The sequence below is a fragment of the Pelodiscus sinensis genome, chromosome 15, assembly GCF_052426305.1.
Source record: "Pelodiscus sinensis isolate ZL-2025 chromosome 15, ASM5242630v1, whole genome shotgun sequence".
Lineage (NCBI taxonomy): Eukaryota > Metazoa > Chordata > Testudines > Trionychidae > Pelodiscus > Pelodiscus sinensis.
This window is the reverse complement of record NC_143066.1, coordinates 32,482,628-32,504,710: the sequence shown is the minus strand read 5'-3', so window position 1 is coordinate 32,504,710 and position 22,083 is coordinate 32,482,628. Positions and strand designations below refer to the sequence as shown.

Below are 22,083 nucleotides of genomic sequence, written 5' to 3'. Positions count from 1 at the left end.
TTGGCCAGAGTGGCCACCAGGGAAAGCTGGGGAGGGCTAGCCTCCCACTAGTTCGAATTAAAGGGCTACACAGCCCTTAATTCGAACTAGTAAGTTCGAACTAGGCTTAGTCCTCGTACAATGAGGTTTACCTAGTTCGAACTAAGCGCTCCGCTAGTTCGAATTAAATTCGAACTAGCGGAGTGCTAGTGTAGCGCCTATCAAAGTTAATTCGAACTAACGTCCGTTAGTTCGAATTAACGTTGTAGTGTAGACATACCCTCTACGAGGTATATTGTCTTTTTATTGTACCTTGACATTATTTATTTCTGCTTAGGAGCCCATTGGGTAGTTACTCATTAACACTAAATATTATACTGGAGGAAATTTATCAAGAGAAAACTGGAATAGCTGACTGAATATTAAAGAACTGTGACTCAGCATCTTTGTATTCCTAGAGATTAGATTACATCTTCCTTCATGAGCTATTAAAGGTAACATTACCTGTATAGCTTGGCATTTGCACTATCTTTGACATTCGCTCCACCCCTTTGATTACATAAAGGACTAGCTCAAATTTCAGTCATTCAGTCACATGATTACTGACAAACAAATAAAAAGTCGTTCTTTCCCTAGTTTCAACACTGACCAGAGCAGCGAGACTGGAAAAACAGAAGTTAGAAAGGGAACAAGAAACTGAGAGGCACAGAGCTAAGATGAATCTTCTTCCTAGCTTTTCCATTGAGACCTGGGCTCTGCTGATTACACTGTTCGCTCTCTTTATACTGTAAGTAAAATTCTATATGTTGCTTTTCTATTTTTGCTGTTTTCAAATTCTTGAAGGAGAATCACTATTAATTTATATTTTACTGATCTTTTCATAAAACCATAGACATGGCAGGCTGGAAGGGAGCACAATACATCATCTAGTTCAGTCCCCTGTACTCAAAGCAAGACTGAATAATAACTAGACTAGGGTTAGGCAAAATATTTGGCCTGAGGGCCACATCAGGGTTCAAAGAATTTCATGGAGGGCCAAATAGGGAAGTCTAGGGGAGGCTGTGCTTACTAGGCAAGTGTGGTCTGTCCCCCGTCCCCTATCCAACCCACTTTGCTCCCCGCTCCTCCAGACCCCCTACCTCCTATCCAAATCCCCTGCCCCTGACCATCCTGCGATCCCCTCCCCATCCAACCCCCACTTCCTATCCACTGACCCTCCCTTGCCAGAATCCCCTCCATCTGCTATCCAACCCCCTCTGTTCCCCTCCCCCAACCATCCCTCAGAAACGGTCCTTCTACCCACCTCCTGACTGTGCTGCCTGGAGTACCGGGGCGGGTGACACTGCAGCCATCCCACCTGGACAGAGCTCACAGCCGCACTGCCAGGGCAGCCAGGCCCCCGGGTGGGTGTGGAGCCACTCAGGTGGGGGTCAGGTGCAGGGCTAGGAGACAGAGCTAAAGGTGGGGGCATGGCTGGAATAGGGGTGGGTTGGGGCTGGTTGGCATTCCCTCTCTGCCCTGCATGGTAGCTGGCTTAGCCTGTTGCTCCTCCTGAATGTTCCTCTGCACACCGCTAAGGGTTTTGGGGGCTTATGCTCTACTGACAGAGATTCCCCAACTTTCCTAGGCAATTTGTTCCAGTGCTTAACTACCCTGACAGGAAGTTTTTCCTAATGTCCAACCTCAATCGCTCTTGCTCCAGTATAAGCCCATTGCTTCTTGTCCTATCCTGAGAGATTTAAGAACAATTTTTCTCCCTCTTCCTTCCATCTTCCTTTTATGCACTTGAGAACTGTCGTCATGTCCCCACTCAGCGTTCTCTTCTCCAGAATAAACAAGCCCAGCTTTTTCAATCTTTCCACATACGCCATGTTTTTTAGACTGTTACTCATTTCTGTTGCTCTCTGGACTTTCTCCAATTTGTCCACATTTTTCCTGAAATGTGCATCCAGAACTGGACACACAACTCAAGCTGAGGCTTAGCACTCCAGAATGATGGTTACCTTTTTTGTTACAGTTGACTTATATTTAACTTGTGGTCCACTTTCACCCCCAGATCTCTTTTTCCAGGACACTTTCCTAGGCAGTGTTTTCCCATTTTGTGTGTGTGCAATTGACATTTCATATCCATAGGATTCCCTGTCTGCTGAAAGTCTGCATTTCCTCCTTTTTTTTTCAAGACAAAGAAATGGTGCCCCCATCCTTAGCCCAAGGAAGAAATATTTGGAATATTCTCATGAATTGTTACTAAAACAAAGTAATAACAAATCCTTGAGATTTTTAATCTACTCTATATTTGAGAGGGTTTGTCTGTCTGTACATCTGTGTGGCTATATCTAGACTACAGGCTTCTTTTGGAAGAAACTTTTTTTGGAAGAGATCTTCTGAAAAAACGTCTTCCGAAAAAGAGCATCCACACTGCAAAAGTGCATCAAAAAAGATCTGCTTTTTCGTAAGAGAGCATTCAGACTAAATGGACGCTCTCTCGCATGTAAGCTGTGATTGCTATGGACAGAATAACCACCAGGGCACCTGTGCTTTTTCCTCTTCCCCCGAAAGAACTGCCTCTTCCCCATCCACACATGCCTTTTTGCGAAAGAGCTCGTAGAAGGAGGATTACCAATGCCGGAAAAACCCCTCTGTTCTTTCAATTTTCTTGCAGAAGAACGCCATTGCAGTGTGGCCGGTCCTCAAGTTTTGTCTGAAAAAATGGCCGTTTTTCTGATAAAACTCTGTGGTGTAAACATATGCTGTGTCTGTCTGGTTGATCAAGAATTCTTCCTAAAAAGTGAGAGCTAGGGCCACCACGTTTGGTATACAGCCTCCTCTTATCATAACTTAAAGCAAAGCCAAGGTCTGGTTGTGCCAGGAAAATGCTTTGTGCCTGGAATGGGATTGCGTCTCATAAAACCATACAACAAAAAGACAGAATCACCCGGCAGATAAAAGAGGCTTGCTGGGGGCACGACCCCCTCTGGGACTACCCCAACCCTGAGCCTTTCCCAGCTCCAGGAACCCTCTGATTCATACAGTAAGATTGCTGGCTGTTCCTCTTAGGGAGCTACTGAAAAGCACACAGTTTGCTGCATTCCTCACTCTGGCTGGGGAGTGCAAGATTCAGATGAACCTGGACCTGCCTCAGAAAAGGCACATGCACCCCATCCCCTGGCTACACTCGCTGAGCTGCAGTGGCCACGGAGAGGTGCTTCTCACCTGCCCTCAAGCTACTGCAGAGAGAGGGAGCTAGACGAGTCCTCTCTCCTCAGGGCAGCCTGCATACTGAACCCCTCATCCTCTGCCCCACCCCAGAGCAATGATTTAAATGAAGCATGGGCATTTTCATTTTATTTTCCAAAAAGCAAAAATGAATTGACTTAGGACCCAAGCAGCACTGGGTAAATCTTCTAGTTATTTATATTGCACTAGCCTCCAGAGGATCCAGCTGCCTCATTTGTGTCAGGTGGTATGCAAACATGTAGGAAGAGATGGTCCTTGATGATCTTACAATGTAAAGGTTGTGCCATAGAGAGGATATGCAGTAAATGGTACTAGCTCATGGTGTTATATGCACACTCTCGGAACGACCAGTGGAAAGACACTGAAGGCAAACAGCATTCTTGAGACCAGTTTGGAAGGAGGCAGTGGGCCCTGGTTTTCTCACATGCCAATGCTGCTCTGCTATTAATGGCTCGCTCGCAGGTGACTGACCAGAAGCTTGAAGTTGCTGAGGGAATCTAATTAAGACTGCTCCTCTCAACAACTTTCAGTGTTGCAGGAAAAACAGCTCAGATATGGACAATAATTGGGGTAGACAAAGGCTGCAGCATTGTAGGTTTCTGGCCTAATGATTAATGTAATCAGTGGCACAGTCCATTTATTTACACTGCACTAGCAACTATTCAATAACATCTGCCGTCTGAAAATATTAACCCTGTTTCCGAACTTCTTTGAGTTATTGGACTGAGGAGCAATTCGAGGACCCTTCTGGGGATACACTCAGATCTTCAATTTGGGAGAAGCTCTTCACCTTCTCTGGCCCAACTTTTCATATTGCAGCTATTTTGTGGTCACCTAAGACTTCTATTTGTCATTATGCTGCATTCTGTGGAGACCTGGGATTGCATTGTGGCAACAGGGATAGAATGGCTCCCAAACAACATGCCTCCGCTATTTGAGCTGAAACAGAATGTCTGCTGCCAATTCTGACTCACAATTGATCACTTTTGAATCTGTCTTGGGCAGGGGTGCTGTGCCGGGCATAAGGTTTTGCTTCACTTTCTGTGCAATAACATTACGCAAGCCAGTTCAATATGCTGTTTTCCGTCCCTTACAACTGGATTTAGGATAGCCTGAATCTCAAACAAACCAAAAGGCGGACTCCTCTGTTGTTTTCATTGTTTGAAAATGTAATGGCTATCCTCTGACATAATAATGAGGGTGTTATTTTCTGTGTTGTTTTGGCTACATTTCCATCCTGTCCTACTCAGACCTGGCAGTTCTATAGCACCATCTGTCTTAGGATCTCGTAGCATTTTACAAATGGTGAACTGGGCCTAACAGATGGGGGAGGGAGGCAAGTCATCACCCCCGTTTTAAAGACTGGGAAACAGAGCCAGTTTCAAGTTAATGACATGGCTGGCCTTAGGATTTATGGGGGCCTACAGAGTACTATTAAACTGATGCCCCTATGCCCAATGGCAGCCCAGGAGGGGGAACATGATGGTTTTGAGAGATGTGATTTTCTAATCTTCAACAACACGCTAATGCAGGAGTTCTCAAACTTATGATACCGCGACCCCCCTCTCCATTGCTGCAACCAGCCTCTCAGTTGCTCGCATGCCCCCTCTAATTTGTTTGCAATCCCCCTCTAAGTTGCTCATGACCCCCCGGGGGGTCGGGACCCACAGTCTGAGAAACACTGAGCTAATGAACTATTTTTTTAAAAAATGTTTAACTAAGGTCCTGTCGACTAACACATTTAATTCAGAAACTGACTATAAACCCAGGGTTTGCAAATGTCTGTTAAATGGCTCTATTACCACCTGGATGGTTCTTTTACAAGGTTTAATGTTCTGCTAATAGCTCTGGCAGGCTTTTTCACTTTTAGTTAACTAGATCCTCTCAGGAGGGAGTGGAGCCACAGAACGGGGATAGGAAGAGGTGGGTGGATGGACATTAAGATCTTGCGGTGCCCCATATTTTCAGGTGACCTAAGCAGCTGCCTATTCTGGGTATGGGTAAGGATGACCCTGGTTAGTGACTTGCTTTGGGGTCATGACAAGCCAAGGTCATATCCAGAAAAAAAGCACCCACCTTTCCTTTGTTTCCGGCCCATGTTACTCTCACTAGGCCTGGGGTTCTCCAACTTCATGCCCCCTCTTCTGAAAACAGAAAATATCTTCATAACTGCAGGCGGGGGCACTGAAGCCTCAACCTGACCCGTGGGCATTAGGGAGAGGGACAAAGCCTGAGCCTCGGCACCCCAAGCAAGGAGATCAAGCTAAAGAGTTTCAGCCCCAGGCAGAGGGCCTGTAACTTGAACCTGTTGCCTGAGGCAGAAGCTTTGACTTCGGCCTCATGTGGTAGGACTCAGGCTTTGGCCCCCATATGGTGAGACTCAGGCTTTGGCCCTGGCAACCCCATTAAAATGGCTCTCAACCCACTTTGGGGTCCCACCCCACAGTTGGAGAACTGCTGTGCTAGGCCATGCTAACCCCCAGAAATGACTGTAGTGCAATGGTAAGCAAGTCATCTCTGTAGCCACTGGAACTCTTGGCCCAGATTCATCAAAACTAGTCAGTGCTCTAGAAACCACTCGCCACATGCAAACTGAGGTTTCCCTTTTCCTCACCCATTGTCTGTCTTGGCTCTCTGGACTGCAAGCTCATGTACAGTGTGTTTGTACAGCCCCTTCCATAGTGTGACCGACCTCCGCTGGGGTTTCTAGGCATGATCAAAATACTAAATGGTAATAAGAAAGAAAGGTAGGTGTAAGTTACACCTCTCTACCCTCGTGATAGAAATGTAGCCATGTTAGTCTGGTCTAGCTGAAACCAAAAACAGGACTATGTAGCACTTTAAAGACTAACAAGATGGTTTATTAGATGATGAGCTTTCGTGGGCCAGACCCACTTCCACAGATCAAATAGTGGAAGAAAATTGTCACAACCATATATACCAAAGGATACAATTAAAAAAAAAAGAACACATGTGAAAAGGACAAATCAAATCAAAATTCTCTACCCTAATGTGGCTCCTGGCATCCCATGGAGGAATCACCTGGAAGAAGGGCAAATTATATGGCACCTATTGTTCTAGGCCAAGCAAGTCCTTTGATACAGTTTCCTTGACAATTACTGGAGCTATAATATTCATTTGGAGACATAGCTCTTGCTTAGGAAGCTGGTAACCTCGGTCTGAAAACAAATATTTGAAAATATCTTTCAACACAGTCACAGACAAGCTTCAAAATGGTACAGCCCCAATCTTCACAGAGAATCAGAGAGCCCTGAGGCAGGAGTAATAACTTTACAACTCCAAAGGAGGGTGCTTCAGAGGAGCGAAATCTGCAAAGCTAACAACAAAATCCAAAGAGCAACCCAACAGACTAGGCTCCCCAACACACCACTAGGCTAACACTGGGCTAACCACAGGGAAAACAATACATGAAATTAAAGTGCAGCTTTCACAAAAGCCCTGCTCGGGACTTTACTTCCGGCTCCGTTTTGATTTCTCTGCAAAATAAGTAAGCTTTGTTCTCATGTCCCCTTTCTGGCTCCTTTTCGTGAGCTGGCAACAAGCCTGCAGAGGGTTCTCTTTTCTGGAGCACGTATTTCTTTAGGAGAGGCTTGCTTTTTTCCTCAGGGCTATCTTCTTTCTGAAGATTTGTGGTAAAGCTGGGAGGTTTATTACTGGCTGCACTTATTAAAAAGCTTTACAAGGCACAAGGAGTGGGTGCAACAGCCTTACTTCTTCAGGATGGGCGTTGAAAGCTTTCAGCCCCAACATCACAGCAAATACTGTTCTGAAGCCTTCAGACTCTTCTGTTATTTTTACAGATATGGGATCTGGCCATTTGGTTTTTTCAAGAAATTGGGTATCCCTGGGCCAAAACCCTTGCCTTTCTTTGGAACTGCCTTGGAATATCGTAAAGTGAGTATTTAAAGCCTTCTTCTGGGCCCAGAAATATATGTCCATCATCATAAAATAGCTAGATTTCTACACAGCACTGATGAGTTCTCCCATGTGCTCTGAGCTCTGCTCGAACACACAGGTTGTATAGGATCCAATGCAGGGTAACATTTCTGTAGTGCAAATGACACTGTGAAGGGCATGATGAGCCCTGTGGTGATTGCCCAAAACAGGTGAACAGGGTGGCTGGTTTGCAATCACTATTTACTGAGTTCTTTGCAAACATTTTCCTTACAGACGCCTTAACCTCAAGCATGATGCACACCTAGAATAACTAGTTCCAGCCACGTTCTTAAAGGAACCCATCCCTTACAGACTGCAAGAGACTCGATTCCCCTTCTCTAGAATGCATGCTTCTTTTCTAATTCCATTTTAAAAATCTCTCTCTGCAGGGTATGGTGGAGTTTGACACCGAGTGCTATAAGAAATATGGGAAAATCTGGGGGTGAGTATGTTTACCAACCAGTTCTGTGTGGTATGTTCCTCACATTATCCTATAGTCAGAATTCAAATTGGAGGGTGAAAAAAATCCACTGGAAGAGGAGATCTCAAAGGCTCCAATGCTGTAACAGGACGGTGCCACTGGTTTGATAGGAAATTTGTCCACTTCTCCTGGATTGCAATTTGTAAAGGAAGGTGTGTATATAAATATATTCCAGATACATGCTGTAATTGCATATAGATCCCAATTATACCAACTCTGTTCCTGTCTATAACCCTGACCTGGTGACATGTGATAGGTTTGCATTACCGCTGTCTGCCACTGCAGTTGTAGCATGGACTACATGCTCCGGTAACTTCTGCAGGCTATCCAACTGGCCTTATACCATTTCCCCATCCATTCAAAAGGCTATATCAATCCTTATTTAACTTATCTCCATTATCTACTATATATTTTAGAGAGTTTGTCTGTTTGTCTGTATGTTCAAGATCTCCTCCTAAATGATAAAAACCAAGACCGCAAAATTCGGTGTTTAGCTTCCTCTTATCAGAACTTAAAGCAATGTAAGGGCTTGGTTGTGCCAGAAGAACAGGATGTGTCTGGAATGGGATTGTTTCTCCTAAAGCAAACAAAAAAGAGAATCACCAAATCAAGTACAGTCCTCAAAATTGACATAACTGAGTGAATGTTGAAAAGAGACTGAAACAAGATGAGCCAGAAAAAGAGGATGAATCTGGAATAGGACTGCTTCTCAATAAACCTTACAGAAAAGAGATCACACAGAGAAATTTGGAGTAGTGCTCTTCTGGCACAGCTAATTCAATACTTATGGTTTGAAAACTAGAATAAAATGTTATTGGAAACCAAATTGACTATAGCCCTTTTCGGTTAAAACATAGTGAATGATAACAGTTTCTAGGGATGAAGAAAAAAATACACTTCATGGAATTCCCATTTTAAAAAACTGCAAAACATTAAATGGAAAAGTTTTAACAATCCCTTTATAAAATAAATCTGAACTTTTAAAAATAAACCTGAAAGTTAACTTCATAAAAACAACATTGTATTTTTGAAAAATACAATCATTTAAATAAAGTATGTACATTTTCCTGTTGTTTCCCTAACCCCCACCACAAAAATTGAGTTAAGGACCCTAGCAACAACAGCTAAATCTGCTAGTAGGATAATAAATCTTTAAACAATTATATAAAACTAGAATTCAGGCCAATCAACAAAAGTATTTCAGTGCTATCAGCTGAAAAGGTCCAAATTTGTGAATCAAAAGGATAAAATAAATGTACTGCTAACATAAGAGAGTGTAAGGATCTGGAAATGTATAGGCCAAAGAGTGAATGTTCCTACTGCCTTTAGGATCCGATAGCTTTGTGTTCAGCAGCTCTCATCTCTCATGGATTTCAGAGGGTGTTTGGCCTTGTGGAAGATTGAGCCCTTTCTTTAAAATGCATTTTAAAAAAAACAACAACAACCTTGAAGCAATCCTTTTGTTTCTACATTATAAAAAAAGTTATGGTGACATCTTACTCATCATTATTTGTGTATGAAAACCCCGTTTGTTACTATTCAAGTTACTTATGGCATCATGTGAGGGGTTCATGTCACAGAAGAATTCGTACTATTGATCATTTGTTTTTGGAAAAGATTTTCTAGTACAAAACTCATACAGGACATATTCTATTCTAGCTCTAGTGAGAGGGCCAGAGGGGAGGGATTCCTTAGGGAAAAACTGAAAGGACTAAATGTATTACAGTACTTGGGGAAAATGAGAAACTGTAGAGATCTGTCTACATGTATTTGAAGAGCATAAGCACTAAAGAAGGAGAAGAGTTTAGGGTGGCAGATCAAAGTACCACTAGGAAGAAAGAGATTAAATTAAACGAGCATAATCAATTTAGTAATGACCCCTTGGCCAGAAATCTTTTATTTACTAGTGGTATCAGTAGCACCCAGATGACTATAAATGAGAGGAGAGAAAAACCAGTTTTTCTGTAGCATCAACTTGTTAATCTTGTGCATGACAGCCCTTTGTATATAGCCAGTTTCACTGTTTCCCCAGTTAGTTCCTCCTGTTCTTCTCGTGGGTCTTTAATGCAACTATGGGAAACAGAACATTAATTTAAAACACAACTGGGAATGGATTTAGTACTGTACCTAAAACTCCATTTGACTTACTTTTTTTTTTTTGAAGTGACTAAAATATGATGCTGGTGCTCCTCTCTGAAAACATAGATGTAGGCAGTATATTGGGGATATTTATGAGAATTAGAGGAGAGAATGTGTGAGGGAGAGAGATATTTCTCAGAGAGGCATAGTCTCACAAAAGAAACATTCATGAAGTGTCTTGAAAAGACAGGGATAAATGCTGGTTTGAAAGGCCTTTTCCGTCTCTAATTTCTATGATTCTAAAAAGCGGTATTTCCAGTCAGTGCACTTTGCTATAGAAACCAATAGAGAGTAGGACTTGTAGCTATCAGAGACATACCAGGGAGGAAGAAGTTTTTTGTTTAATGCCCGAATTTCACTGATAAATAGCGAATTGTGAATTTTTATTTCTTTTCCCCCATAGGTTTTATGATGGCAGGCAACCTGTGCTGTCTATCATGGATCCTAAAATAATTAAAACTGTGCTGGTGAAAGAGTGCTTCACCATCTTTACCAACCGGCGGGTATGAATCATTAATATTCATCAGATGAATCATTAATATTCATCAGAAAGATGCAATAAAGTCATGATAACATCAAATACTGTATTTAAATACTGCAGGAATATACGAGATTTCTTTTGGAGATGCAGCATGAATGCACATTAGTGCAGAGTCAACCTGTGGAACTCATTGCCAAAGAATGTGGTTGAGGCTAGGACTTTAACAGGGTTCAAAAAAGAGCTAGATATATTCATGGATGTTAGGTCCATCAATGGGTAGGATGCGTAGGAATGGTGTCCCTAGCCTCTGTTCCTCTAAAGGTGGGTGATGGGGAAGGTACCTTGTGAGAATTACCTGTTGTGTTCCCTCCCTCTGGGGCATCTGGCATTGGCCACTGTTGGCACACAGGATACTGGGTTAGATGAACCATTGGTCTGACCCATTATGGCCATTCTTATGTTCTTATGAGACCTCACTTGGAATTAGATACTCTTGCTCTCAAAGAAAGCTGGTTGACCGCACTTTAAAAACTGCTTAGGTTGTTCATTTTCATTTATTGTTTTTTTAAAAAGTATTTAGGAAAAAGTCAACTCTTAGTTACACCAGTATAACTGAGAGCTGAATTTAATGGTTTGAATGCATCAGTTCATGGGCACCAGCTGGAAACCTTGTCTCTACCACATGGTCGATCCATGCTTCAGAATTGATTCACTGTCAGTCAATTTATTGCCTCTGCTTAGACATGACAAATTGATCTCTGATCACTCTCCCGTTGACTCCGGTAATCCATCAGGATGAGAAGAGTAGCTGGAGTCAATGGTAGAGCAGCCCTCGCCAACCTTAGGGTACGTCTAGACTACAGGGTTTTGTCGACAGAAGTTTTGTCGACAGAATCTGTCGACAAAACTTCTGTCGACAAAGAGCGTCTAGACACATTCAGTTCTGTCAACAAAGCAAGCTGCTTTGTTGACAAAACCCTGTAGTCTAGACACAACCCTACATGCAATAACACCTTCTGTCGACAGAACTGTCGACAGAACTGTCGACAGAAGGTGTTATGCCTCGTAAAATGAGGTTTACCAGCGTCGACAAAACTGTTGAGTTCTGTCGATGTTATGTCGACAGAACTCAGCGGTAGTGTAGACGCAGGTATAGTTTTGTTGACAAAAGTCCACTTTTGTCAACAAAACTCTGTAGTCTAGACACACCCTTACTGTGTGGAAGTATGTCAACTTCAGTTACACTATTTGTATAGCTGAAGTTATATAGGATAGATCTGTGTGTGTGTGTGTGTGTGTGTGTGTGTGTTAGTGTAGACATGGCCTGAGTCAGTGTGTATACATTTGTGCAGGTCTGCCCCAGTGCTTGTGGGGTTGGTGTTTTTTGTGGGTACCACTGCCCAAGTGTAACCCGTTGGGGGAAGTGTATGTGTGTACACATCAGGAAGGAAAAGGGTTGCTTTGTGCACTCTTACCTTTTCTAGAGAAACTCAATAGCTTCTTTTCAGTTATAAACTTGCCTTTGTCACCCCAGAATTTAGGCCTTGTGGGAGTGCTAGAGTCTGCTGTCTCCATAGCGGAGGATGAGCAATGGAAGAGGATCCGCACTGTGCTCTCTCCAACCTTCACCAGTGGGAAGCTAAAAGAGGTAAAACCCAGAGGAACAGTCACACATTAACTGTGGGGTCAGAGCATAGATGGTCTACAGGTCGAGGTAGTCTGGTCTCTTCAGTCAGATTCAAATGATTAAACTGGACTGTCTCATTTGTGCTTCCTAATATTAAAAAGATGGAAAAAGGATTAAAATGAAAAGCCTCTGATGGCAGAAATGGATCAAGTCTGTAAATATTAATGAACCCACCCCCCTCGGCTTTTCAGAAGCTAGGCTTAACGAAGACGTAAAGTTTGGCATGTTTAAGTCGTGTCCTGTCATTTGTATTGCAGATGTTTCCCATTATCGAGCAATATGGGGAGGTTCTGGTGAGAAATATTCAGAAGAAAGCAGAAAAAGATGAGCCTGTGGCTGTTAAGGAGTGAGTAACTGCCAAGAATAAGCTGGCTGAGCAGCAAATCTTGTAAGCAGCTCTGGTTCATTCGTTACTGGCAATGCAGATAGTTCTTTGGATGAACCTGACTTCTGAAGAGATGAGCAGGGCCATCTGAAGGACTAGGATGAAATGTAAAAGGGAAAATTTAGGCTAAATCTCAAGAAAATCTCCCTGAGGTGAAGTCTGTGGAACAATTTATTAAGGGAAATGGTGGAAGCCCCAAATTCTGGTACATTTTAAACTAGAGTGGAGGAAACATTAGAAAATGTGGCATAGGGGAACACCCTACACAAGCAAAGACGTTGAGAGGATGGTGTAACTGAACTTTAATATCTCTACGGTACACATGAGGGCTGAACACAAGAGGGCTGCGTTTAGACTGGCACCATTTTGCGCAAATACTTTTAACGGAAAAGTTTTTCCGTTAAAAGTATTTGCGCAAGAGAACGTCTATACTGGCATGTGCTGTTGCGCAAAAGATTTGCTTTTGCGCAAAAGCATCCATGCCAAAGTCTCCAGAATAAAGAAGAACCACTGATTTTGTACATTACAACGTCAGTGTTCTTGCGCAAATACTCGTGGCAAGTGCTTTTGCGCAAAATCTTGCCAGTCTAGATGCACCTGAGGATCAAAGCTAGGACTTAGAGGTCAGACAAAACTATTTTTATAAAGGTGTGCTTCCAGGAAAATTCTTACAGGGTGAATCCTTCGGGGGCAGAGAATATGTCTTTTTGCCTGTGTTGACCCATCACATTTGGGCCCTACCAGAATATAAATAATAAAGACATATTTAATAATATAATATTCTTTGGTTTGTACTTATTTATTTATTTTTGACAGCTTGTTTATTCTACCACTGTAGTACACAGATTTACTATCCGCTGTCAGCAGGACTAGGGTTCAGAGTTTCTTAAAAGGCCATAGCCACTTGACAAGATATTCACAGGCACTTGAATAGGTCTGATTCCACCAGAGGACACACACATAGGCCAATACATTACATTATGTAATGTCCTCAGCAAGTCTATTAGGGTATGTCTAGACTACTTGCGTCTGCCACAAGAGGCATGTAAAATAGGCTACCCGACATAGTCAATGAAGTGGGGGATTTAAATATACCCAGCTTCATTAAAATAAAAATGGCCGCCGCGCTGTGCTGGCTCAGCTGATTGTCAGCATAGTGCGCAAGTCAAGACGTGGATCAGTTGACAAGGGAAGCCTTTGTCAACCACTCCCTTATGCCTTGTGAAACAAGGTTTACAGGAGCGGTTGACAAAGGAATTCCCTGTTGACCAATCCATGTCTTGACTTGCGAGCTGTGCCGATGATCAGCGGCCCCACTTTTCAAAAGCATAAACAAGTCTCATGAGACTTTTGTTTTCTTTAAAGAGATGTAACATAGAAAGGGAGGGAAAAGTTGTAATTGCCTTTTTCAAACATTAACACTCCTATCCATATTCTGTTTTCGCTCAGCATCTTTGGAGCTTATAGCATGGATGTCGTCACTAGTACTTCCTTCGGTGTGAACATTGACTCCATGAACAACCCTAAAGATCCTTTTGTCAAGGAAATCAAGAAGCTAGTGAAGTTTAACTTTTTTGACCCACTCTTCATGTTGATATGTAAGTTTGCTTTTGCTCACTAAAAGCTCCTTCTAAGTATTCCATTTTGAACTGTGACTTCTGCCTCAGAATCAGACAAGTGGTCCACTGGTTTTACCATCCAAGTAGCTATCCCTTAGCCAATAAGCCAAAGACTAGGCAATTCCAAGGATAAAAGTCTCCACTCAAAAGGTCACCTTGGACACATGTTGCTTTAATTTATACCCCTACAAGCCTTATGATGAGAACAGTCTGGAATTATACAAGTGCTAGTAAGCACAAGAATTTTAACATATTGGTTGTGAGAAGGATCACAATGCTTTGGGGGCAGTTTGGAGATATTTGCTGGGGCACAAGATGTCAATGAATATCAGAACTCTGAGGTCAGTCTGACATGACTAGGATAATTTCATCCTTTTTAGAATGTTTTCATCCCGGTCAACACCGCTGGAGTAATGCTAGTGCAAACTGGGGGAATGTCCTCTGCTCAGAATATGACTCACCAGTCTCAAAGACAGGGCCTCAAGTCACCTATGGTGTGAAATACTGTAATGTTCCTTTTCTTTTATTTACACTCAGGGCTAAATTATATCATTTGTGAGGAAACACGAGTAGGGGGCAGGGTGGAGCCCAAATTCCCCACAGGGAATATGGTGGCCAGACAGGCTCCTAATGAGCTTTCCAGTGCATAGAAGTGATCGAGTAGAGCTATCCTTTAGAATGATGCAACCTCATCTCTCTAGTAAACATTTCCAGTTGTTCTAATTAATATTTTTCCATAGACATCTTAGATGAAATTGACTTTAGTTCCCTGGATATGGCTTCAGCCAGTTATTTTTGTCTCCCTTCTAGTTGCATGCCCATTCCTCATTCCTCTTCTTAAGAAGATGAATGTGAACGTTTTCCCAAAAGATGCCTTAGAATTCTTCATGAAGTCAGTCTCCAGAATAAAGAAGGAACGTAAAGAAGAGGGAAAAGGGGTAAGCGGGACTCTCCCACTCATGAGCCAGAGAATGTTCTCTGTTATATTAGCTCACATGAAAAACATTTACTTGTGTGAGTTAGAGTCTAGCAAAGGACCACAATAGTATGTGTGTGTCAGTGATCTAAGCCGATATCAGGGTAAAACCCAAGCAGACTTGATTGCTGTATGTTTATACTGCAGAGGCTTTTTGGGAAAACGGCCTTTTTGCTGAAAAAACTTCACTTATGTCCACACTGCAATCACGTTCTTTTGATTAAAAAATTGAAAGAACAGAGGGGTTTTCCTGACATTGGTAAACCTCTTTCTATGAGGAAGAAGTCTTTTTCCATAAGAGCTTTTTCAGAAAAATGTGTGTGTGGTCAGGGAAGAGGGAGTTCTTTCAAAAGAAGAAGAAAGAAGAAAAAGCACAGGTGCCCTGGTGGCCACTCCATCCACAGTAATCACAGCTTACATGTGAGATAGCATCCATTCAGTGTGGACGGTATCTTTCAAAAAAGCAGATTGCTTTTGTTGAGTGGATGCTCTCTTTTGGAAGAAGTTTTTCAGAAGATCTCTTCCAGAAAAGCTTCTTCCGAAAGAAGCCTGCAATCTAGACATAGCCTGGGTGTGCAAAGATTTTGATTTACAGAAAACTGCCCTAAGGAGTAGCCTTGGAAAGCTGGAGCAGACAGAGGGAGGGACTCCACTGAGCAAGTGGTAGAGTTGAGCATGAACACACAGTGCAGTGTCACTGATACTGTGGTATTCAGAGCACAGTCTCCAAAAGAGAAGGTCTTAACTCTCATTTATTTCCCCGCTGGATTTTCTCTCCCCCAGAGTAACCCTGCGGTAAGGCGGTTACTTGTAAAAGTCACAAACAGAGATGTTGTTTTTACTTTCCCCTAAAACTATACAGCTGTTTTAATAAGGGTGCTTTGCAAACTAGACAAAAAAAGAGTCTAGCTCTGCAGTCTCAGGCCTTGCTCATCATTCCTAACAATGACTGACCAAACCTGCTGTCCCCGCTGACTTTTCTTTAGAGCTGGGCCAATGGACCCCTCCAAGAAGTGCAAGAGTTTCATGTTTTAAGCCATTGTCACAGAAAAGACATTTGCATTTTGCTGGGTCCTATCTAGTCACTCCTGGGGATTTTAAAATACAACATTTGTGTTCTGAGACCCAATTTTCTGAGCCATCCCTAGGGGAATCTCTCACTAGACCAGCTTTCCTCTGAATGATTACTTCTTTTTCCAGGCCCGAGTGGATTTCCTGCAGCTGCTGATTGAATCCCAGAATTCTACCATGAGCCATGAAAGCAATGGAGTGACTCAGACATATAAAGGTAACAACATAAAAAGACCCATATTGGTGAGTGCCGTTGGGGGCTACTGCAGAGAGGGGAATCTGAATATGTAGCTTCATGGAGAGGAAATAAATGGTTCATCCCCCCTCTCCAGCTAGGGAGAGGACTGGTTGACTCACCTGGACTGCATATACGTTTTTGTCCAGCACAGAGTGAGATGGGGAAAAGTTATCATCACTTTTAAGTAACACTTTTCCCACTAGTAGACTAGAAGGCATGCATTCCAGGCCAACCCCTGCTGTATAATCCTTAGTGTTGGCCAGTGAAAAAATATGAAGTTGGTACCTGCCAATATGGTAAGAGGCAAAGGCCAGCTCTATTACCCCCCTAAACTACCTGCTTTCATTGTATCATTAATCACAATTCATTTAAATAAAACTTCTCCGATTATAGCTTGGTTAGAACTATTCTCGGTTCTTTTCAAGACTAGGAGAGAGCAGGTGTCCCATGGTAATCAGGTCACCACTGAATGATTAGATTATATAACCTGAAAATGAATCATAGCCAACTTGGCAGGTACCCGTGTTTTGCTTTGTATGTCCTGCATTAATCAATCAACAGCACCAGGGATTACAAATCAATCATTCGCCCTGTTTAATTTTCCCACCACACCCCCATCAACCCTAACCGTGGGATAATAATTAATAAATAATAATAATAAAATCACCATCCATCTCTTCTGGCATAATATACGTTATGTGCAAAAAGCACAGCCTACATGCTGTTGTTTCTGGGGCTCATCTTTTCTATCTGTGTTCCTCTCTTCGCACAGGCCTGACTGATAATGAGGTTCTGGCTCAAGCATTTATTTTTATTTTTGCTGGATATGAGCCCACCAGCAACACGCTATGCTACCTTGCTTACACTTTGGCCATCAACCCTGATGTGCAGCAAAAGCTGAAGGAAGAGATAGACTCAGTTTTACCAAACAAGGTAAGAGAGTAGTGGATGCTCAGTGATTTCTATATAGCTTCTTTCAAGCCAGTTTCTTTCCTCTAGTTACGTCCAGTTAATGAGACTGTGGTTTAAAGACCTTAAATACAAATACTGGCTTAGCTATCCTTTGGAAGCTCTGATGAGCACACATTAAGAAATTTTCGCTTTCACCAAAAAGAGAGCTGAAAACTTGTTTCCAAAATGGTATATGTCTATTTTGGGTGAGTTACAGAAAGTACCACGTATGGAATATACTACAACTGTCTTGCAAACTCCAAACCATAACTATTGCATGCGTAATAGTGGTTGTGCATTTCTCAAAATCTCCAAATGATATAGGAGAGGAAGAGAAGCTGAGAGAATGGTGAACACAGATAACAATAGCCTGGCAATAACAGGGATTACAAATCAGTCTTAGTACAATTTTTAAATCCCCGGTCTCAAACCCACACCAATAACTTTTCCCATGGGACAATATAATAAAGCCTTATTGAGTCATATATATAGAAACACACAGAGAAATACACACCTTATTTTTCTTATCTCTGCTTGCCTATATGTTTTCCTTGTGACATCCTTTTTTCTACCTATTTATCTCTCACACCAGAATTTGCACACTCAGCAAATACCTTTTGTTACTTTAACATGCTCAACAACAAAGAATTGTTTATGAAGCTGTAGGAAAAAGGAAACAAGGAGAAGAGAGTTACACTCATGGAATGGAGATGTCAGCTGGGAGACATGAAGGAAATTCATACCATTGTTCCTGGGTACTAATTAGTTTGTCTTTGTATCTCTTGCACTGAGTGTCTATGTGTTGCAAGAGATGCCACTTTTCAAAAACACATTGGCCACCCCAGGATTGCTGATTTCAGGTATGAAGTTGGCAAAAATGGGCAGAGATTCCCAGTAACTAACATTATTTAGGAAAAGAAAATTAAGGTGAATTGATAGGTTCACAGTGAACAGACAGTTCAGCATTGAATGCAGAATGGATACTGTGACAAATGAGAAGAGAAAACATGTTTTCAACACTGATCACATGAAAATCTCATCTAGATAACCTTTTTCTTATTCCCTTGCAGGCTCCTCCCACCTACAATGCCCTGATGCAGATGGAGTACCTTGACATGACAATGAATGAAATCCTTAGGCTGTTTCCTCTCGGAGGGCGACTTGAAAGGGTCTGTAAGAAAGACATAATGATAAATGGAGTGAGCATTCCAAAAGACACAGTGGTTGCAATTCCAACCTTTGTTCTGCATCGCATCCCAGAATTCTGGCCAGAACCCGAGGAGTTCAGACCGGAAAGGTATGGAATATATATCAATAGGAAAGGAGCAATATAATCTTCCTTATCTATATTAAGTCATTCCTGAATATCAGTCTCTGACCAACAAATTCTTACACTTATGACTGGAACCAGGTTCAGTAAAGAAAACAAAGAGACGATGGATCCATACACATACCTGCCTTTTGGGTCTGGTCCCAGAAACTGCATTGGAATGAGGTTCAGTCTCCTCACCATGAAACTTGCTATTGTCAGTCTGCTGCAGAATTTCACCATCAGACCCTGCAAAGAAACCCAGGTGAGAAACCTAGATTTACATTAGAAACCTTGGTTTTGAAAATCAGATGATTATTTACTGGGAAGAGTTCATTAAAAACAATTTTAAATACTTTATTTGGGTACACAGATGGGACATGGTGAAAAACTCAAAATAAAGATTCAACACAGATGATAGCATAGTAGTGTAATACATAGCAGATTCTATATTGCATGCACTGTGTGTAGTATGCAGTATTATAAAATATATCATGAGAGTATTGTATAAGAGAGTATCAGAGAGGTAGTCTGAATCTGCAAAAGCGATGAGGAGTCCTGTGGCACTTTATAGACTAACAGATTTATTGGAGCATAAGCTTTCATGGGCAAAGACCCACTTTGTCTGAATGCATCTGACGAAGTGGATCTTTCCCACGAAAGCTTATGCTCCAATACATCTGTTAGTCCATAAGGAGCCACAGGACTCCTTGTTGCTTTTGTATAGGAGAAAAAATAGTAACCGAGGAACCATTACAGCACAGAAAGGAGAGGAAAATGGTTAATCAGCTTTAGTAATAACTTTATTCAAGTAGATTGGTTGACAGTGTCATCATTTTCCACAGAGAAAATTAATTGCTTGACTCCTACCTGGTTATGATTATAAATATGCATCTTTGGTTTCCATTGCTTAGTTCCTTGAATAGAGTGAGTTGAGGTATCTGGAAGTTGAGGTATCTCATCCTTCATTTTCTTGTGGAATGGGTCCTTCTTTGGTTGTCAGTGCTGCTTTTTCTATGGGGGCTGGAAGGTCTATAAGCTATTTATGAAGTGTTGAAACTTTCAAAGTAAAGTTACAACCACCTTTCAGTGAGATTAGGGTCTCAAGCATCACACTTTTCTTTTCAGCAAGAAATGAGCTATTGTTGAGGGGAACACTGCCTTCTATGAAAGCCTCAGCCATCATAAACCATAGTCAGGAATACAACAACACAGGTAGACTGTGACAGACATGCTGGAGAAATGGTTTTGCCAAGAGTCTGTCATTTCCTGGAATATGGAACCTTACTGTCAAACAGAAGCAAGTGTACTGCCATCCCTGGGCAGCAAGGAGGAAAATGTAGTTGTGTCTCATGAGGACTACATAAGTGATGAGAAAATCTGACCCCCTTCACTTTCTGCTTTGAAAAGGGCTAGCACTGGAAGAGATCATTCTGCCTAAAGAAGACCATTGATAGGCCACTGTTTTAACTGAGAAATCCTAAGGCTGAATCACTAACACTGTGCTTTGGACAATTAGGCAGGCAAATAATATGGCAATCATAGAAATAATAATGGAGACTTAGCAGTTTTTCTCTATAAGTTTCAAAGATCTCTACAAGGCAGGGGAGCATTATTGTCTCCATTTTTACACACAGGGGAGCTTAGTAAGAAAGCAGTGAAGTGACTTGTGCAAGAACACACAACATTTGTATCAGAACTGAGTAAGAGGTCGAGCTTTTTAACCTCCTAATTCTATAACCTGACCCTTAGAACTTCCTTGAAAACTACAAACAATGGGGAATACCACATTTTACTATGATCATCACTGAGCTTAAGCAATGGTGAAAGCAAGAAGAAATGCAGCACTGTAAAACACTGAGCAGGTTTATACAGGGCCTTGTTACAGGTCACCAAGAGCAAGACACCTTCACATCACTTGCTAGTTCTGTAATAGTTGAAATTCAGCTAAAAAAATGGTCATCTAGGTTTTTTAACTCCACAGCAAAACCAATTTGTTTGCAGTCTTTAACTAAGGTGCAGTCAGGCTGTAAGGTGCTAGCCTTGGTGCTTTTGGACTAGGATTGGAGAAGCTCTTCTCCTGCTTTAGGTCCAGCCAGCAATTCCTGTCAGGAAAAGGGGGCCAGCCTTCTTATCTCACCTTGTGGGTCCTGATTGGCTCTTCCCACTTCTTCTAGCCATTGGAGGACTAAGTCTTGCTGTTCTGTCAGTACCCGAGTCTGACTGACCTCTCTAGGCAGTACACAGAGGCTTAAATATACTGCTTCCCTTTCTCAGGTGGCACTTTTCCTTCTGGTGGGTATATCAAGGCAGAGATGTCTCTTGCAGGGGACAGAGAAAGCTTGATACCCATTACAGGCTTTGAATATAAGAAATTCTGAGCACCTGCAAGTTCCATAGAGGCCAGGAAGCTCCTCGCAGGTCTGGGCCCATTAGGCCTATATGAAATGTCCATAACAAAACCCTAAGCAAGGAATAAATGCTTCTGGATCTGGACTTTTTAGAAAATCAAATACATTTCCAAGTTTGTAAAACTTATAATAACTGGAGGCAGGTAATGAATGAATCTGGGCTGGATTTGGAGTGAACAAGGCAAAACAAAGGCATGTCCTTTGGAGAATCTGAGAATATTTTATTTGCTGGGCTACAAATGTTCTTTTCTCTCCTAATGTTGCAGATCCCCCTCAAGCTGAGTACGCAAGGATTCATAACACCAGAGAAACCTATCGTGCTGAAGTTAGTCCCCAGATCTTGTACCACACACTCGGAGGAGTAGGAGCCAACCGAGTTTACAGCAGCTCTCCAGAGGACCAGCAGAGGCTTTCCACATCATTGGGCTTCTGCAGCACACACAGAAGAAGAGCTTCTGTTCATTCCAAAGGCATTTCTAAATAGCTACAGAAAAATATGACTGTCAGAAATGAAAATTGAATCACGGGGCAGTGACCGTAAATAGCGTGTATACCCTCAGATTGAGAGAATGTGTGCCCAGCAAAAATCCAGAGGCGCTGCTCTGCTTTTCTGACTCCTTTCTAGTGGGAATCTTCTCTCTCAAAAGGAATAGGCCGTAGGAACTTTTTTAGTTACTGTGTGCAGGGATGAGTGAATGACAAGGAATGGCAGTGGTTTTCTGTGTTGTACTGATATTTGAAGACGTGTGTATAAACTGTTGGGCTGTTGAGCTTAGTGGGATGTGGTAAGACTATATCTTAGAAACTAAAACTCTCTTGGGTCACATGTTAATAGAATGAATGTATGTAACATGTACAGAGAAAGGCATTCATAAAAATATTTGGGAAAGCTCTCTGTTGTGTACTCTGAATAATTTGCTCACTTCTTACTTGAAAAAAATACCCAGTCTGGACTCCTGAAATTATCCACATGTAGCATCTTCCATGTCATTTACTGAATTTGATCCTTCATTGAACTTGATCAAGGCTTTCTCCTGGCAAATGCATTGCAAATAATACAACTGCTGCCTGGGAGTTTGCTTAAGTGGATCACTTTAGGGCAGGGTTATTAATTTCACCACTAACTACAGAATGCTGCCATGTAATCAATAAAGGAGGGTAA

At 42.1% G+C, this 22,083-nt stretch overlaps 1 protein-coding gene across 1 annotated transcript; it reads left to right on the top strand.

The window, feature by feature from the left end:
• Nucleotides 1–615: 615 nt before the first annotated feature.
• LOC102447714 (cytochrome P450 3A24-like) lies at nt 616–21,814 on the top strand. The gene is made up of 13 exons (XM_075899640.2): nt 616–766; nt 7,038–7,131; nt 7,563–7,615; nt 10,197–10,296; nt 11,809–11,922; nt 12,219–12,307; nt 13,796–13,944; nt 14,776–14,903; nt 16,142–16,229; nt 17,023–17,183; nt 18,272–18,498; nt 18,613–18,775; nt 21,188–21,814. The coding sequence occupies exons 1-13, from the start codon at nt 696–698 to the stop codon at nt 21,284–21,286; spliced, it is 1,536 nt and encodes a 511-aa protein (XP_075755755.2). The 5' UTR covers nt 616–695; the 3' UTR covers nt 21,287–21,814.
• The last annotated feature ends 269 nt before the right edge of the window (nt 21,815–22,083 follow it).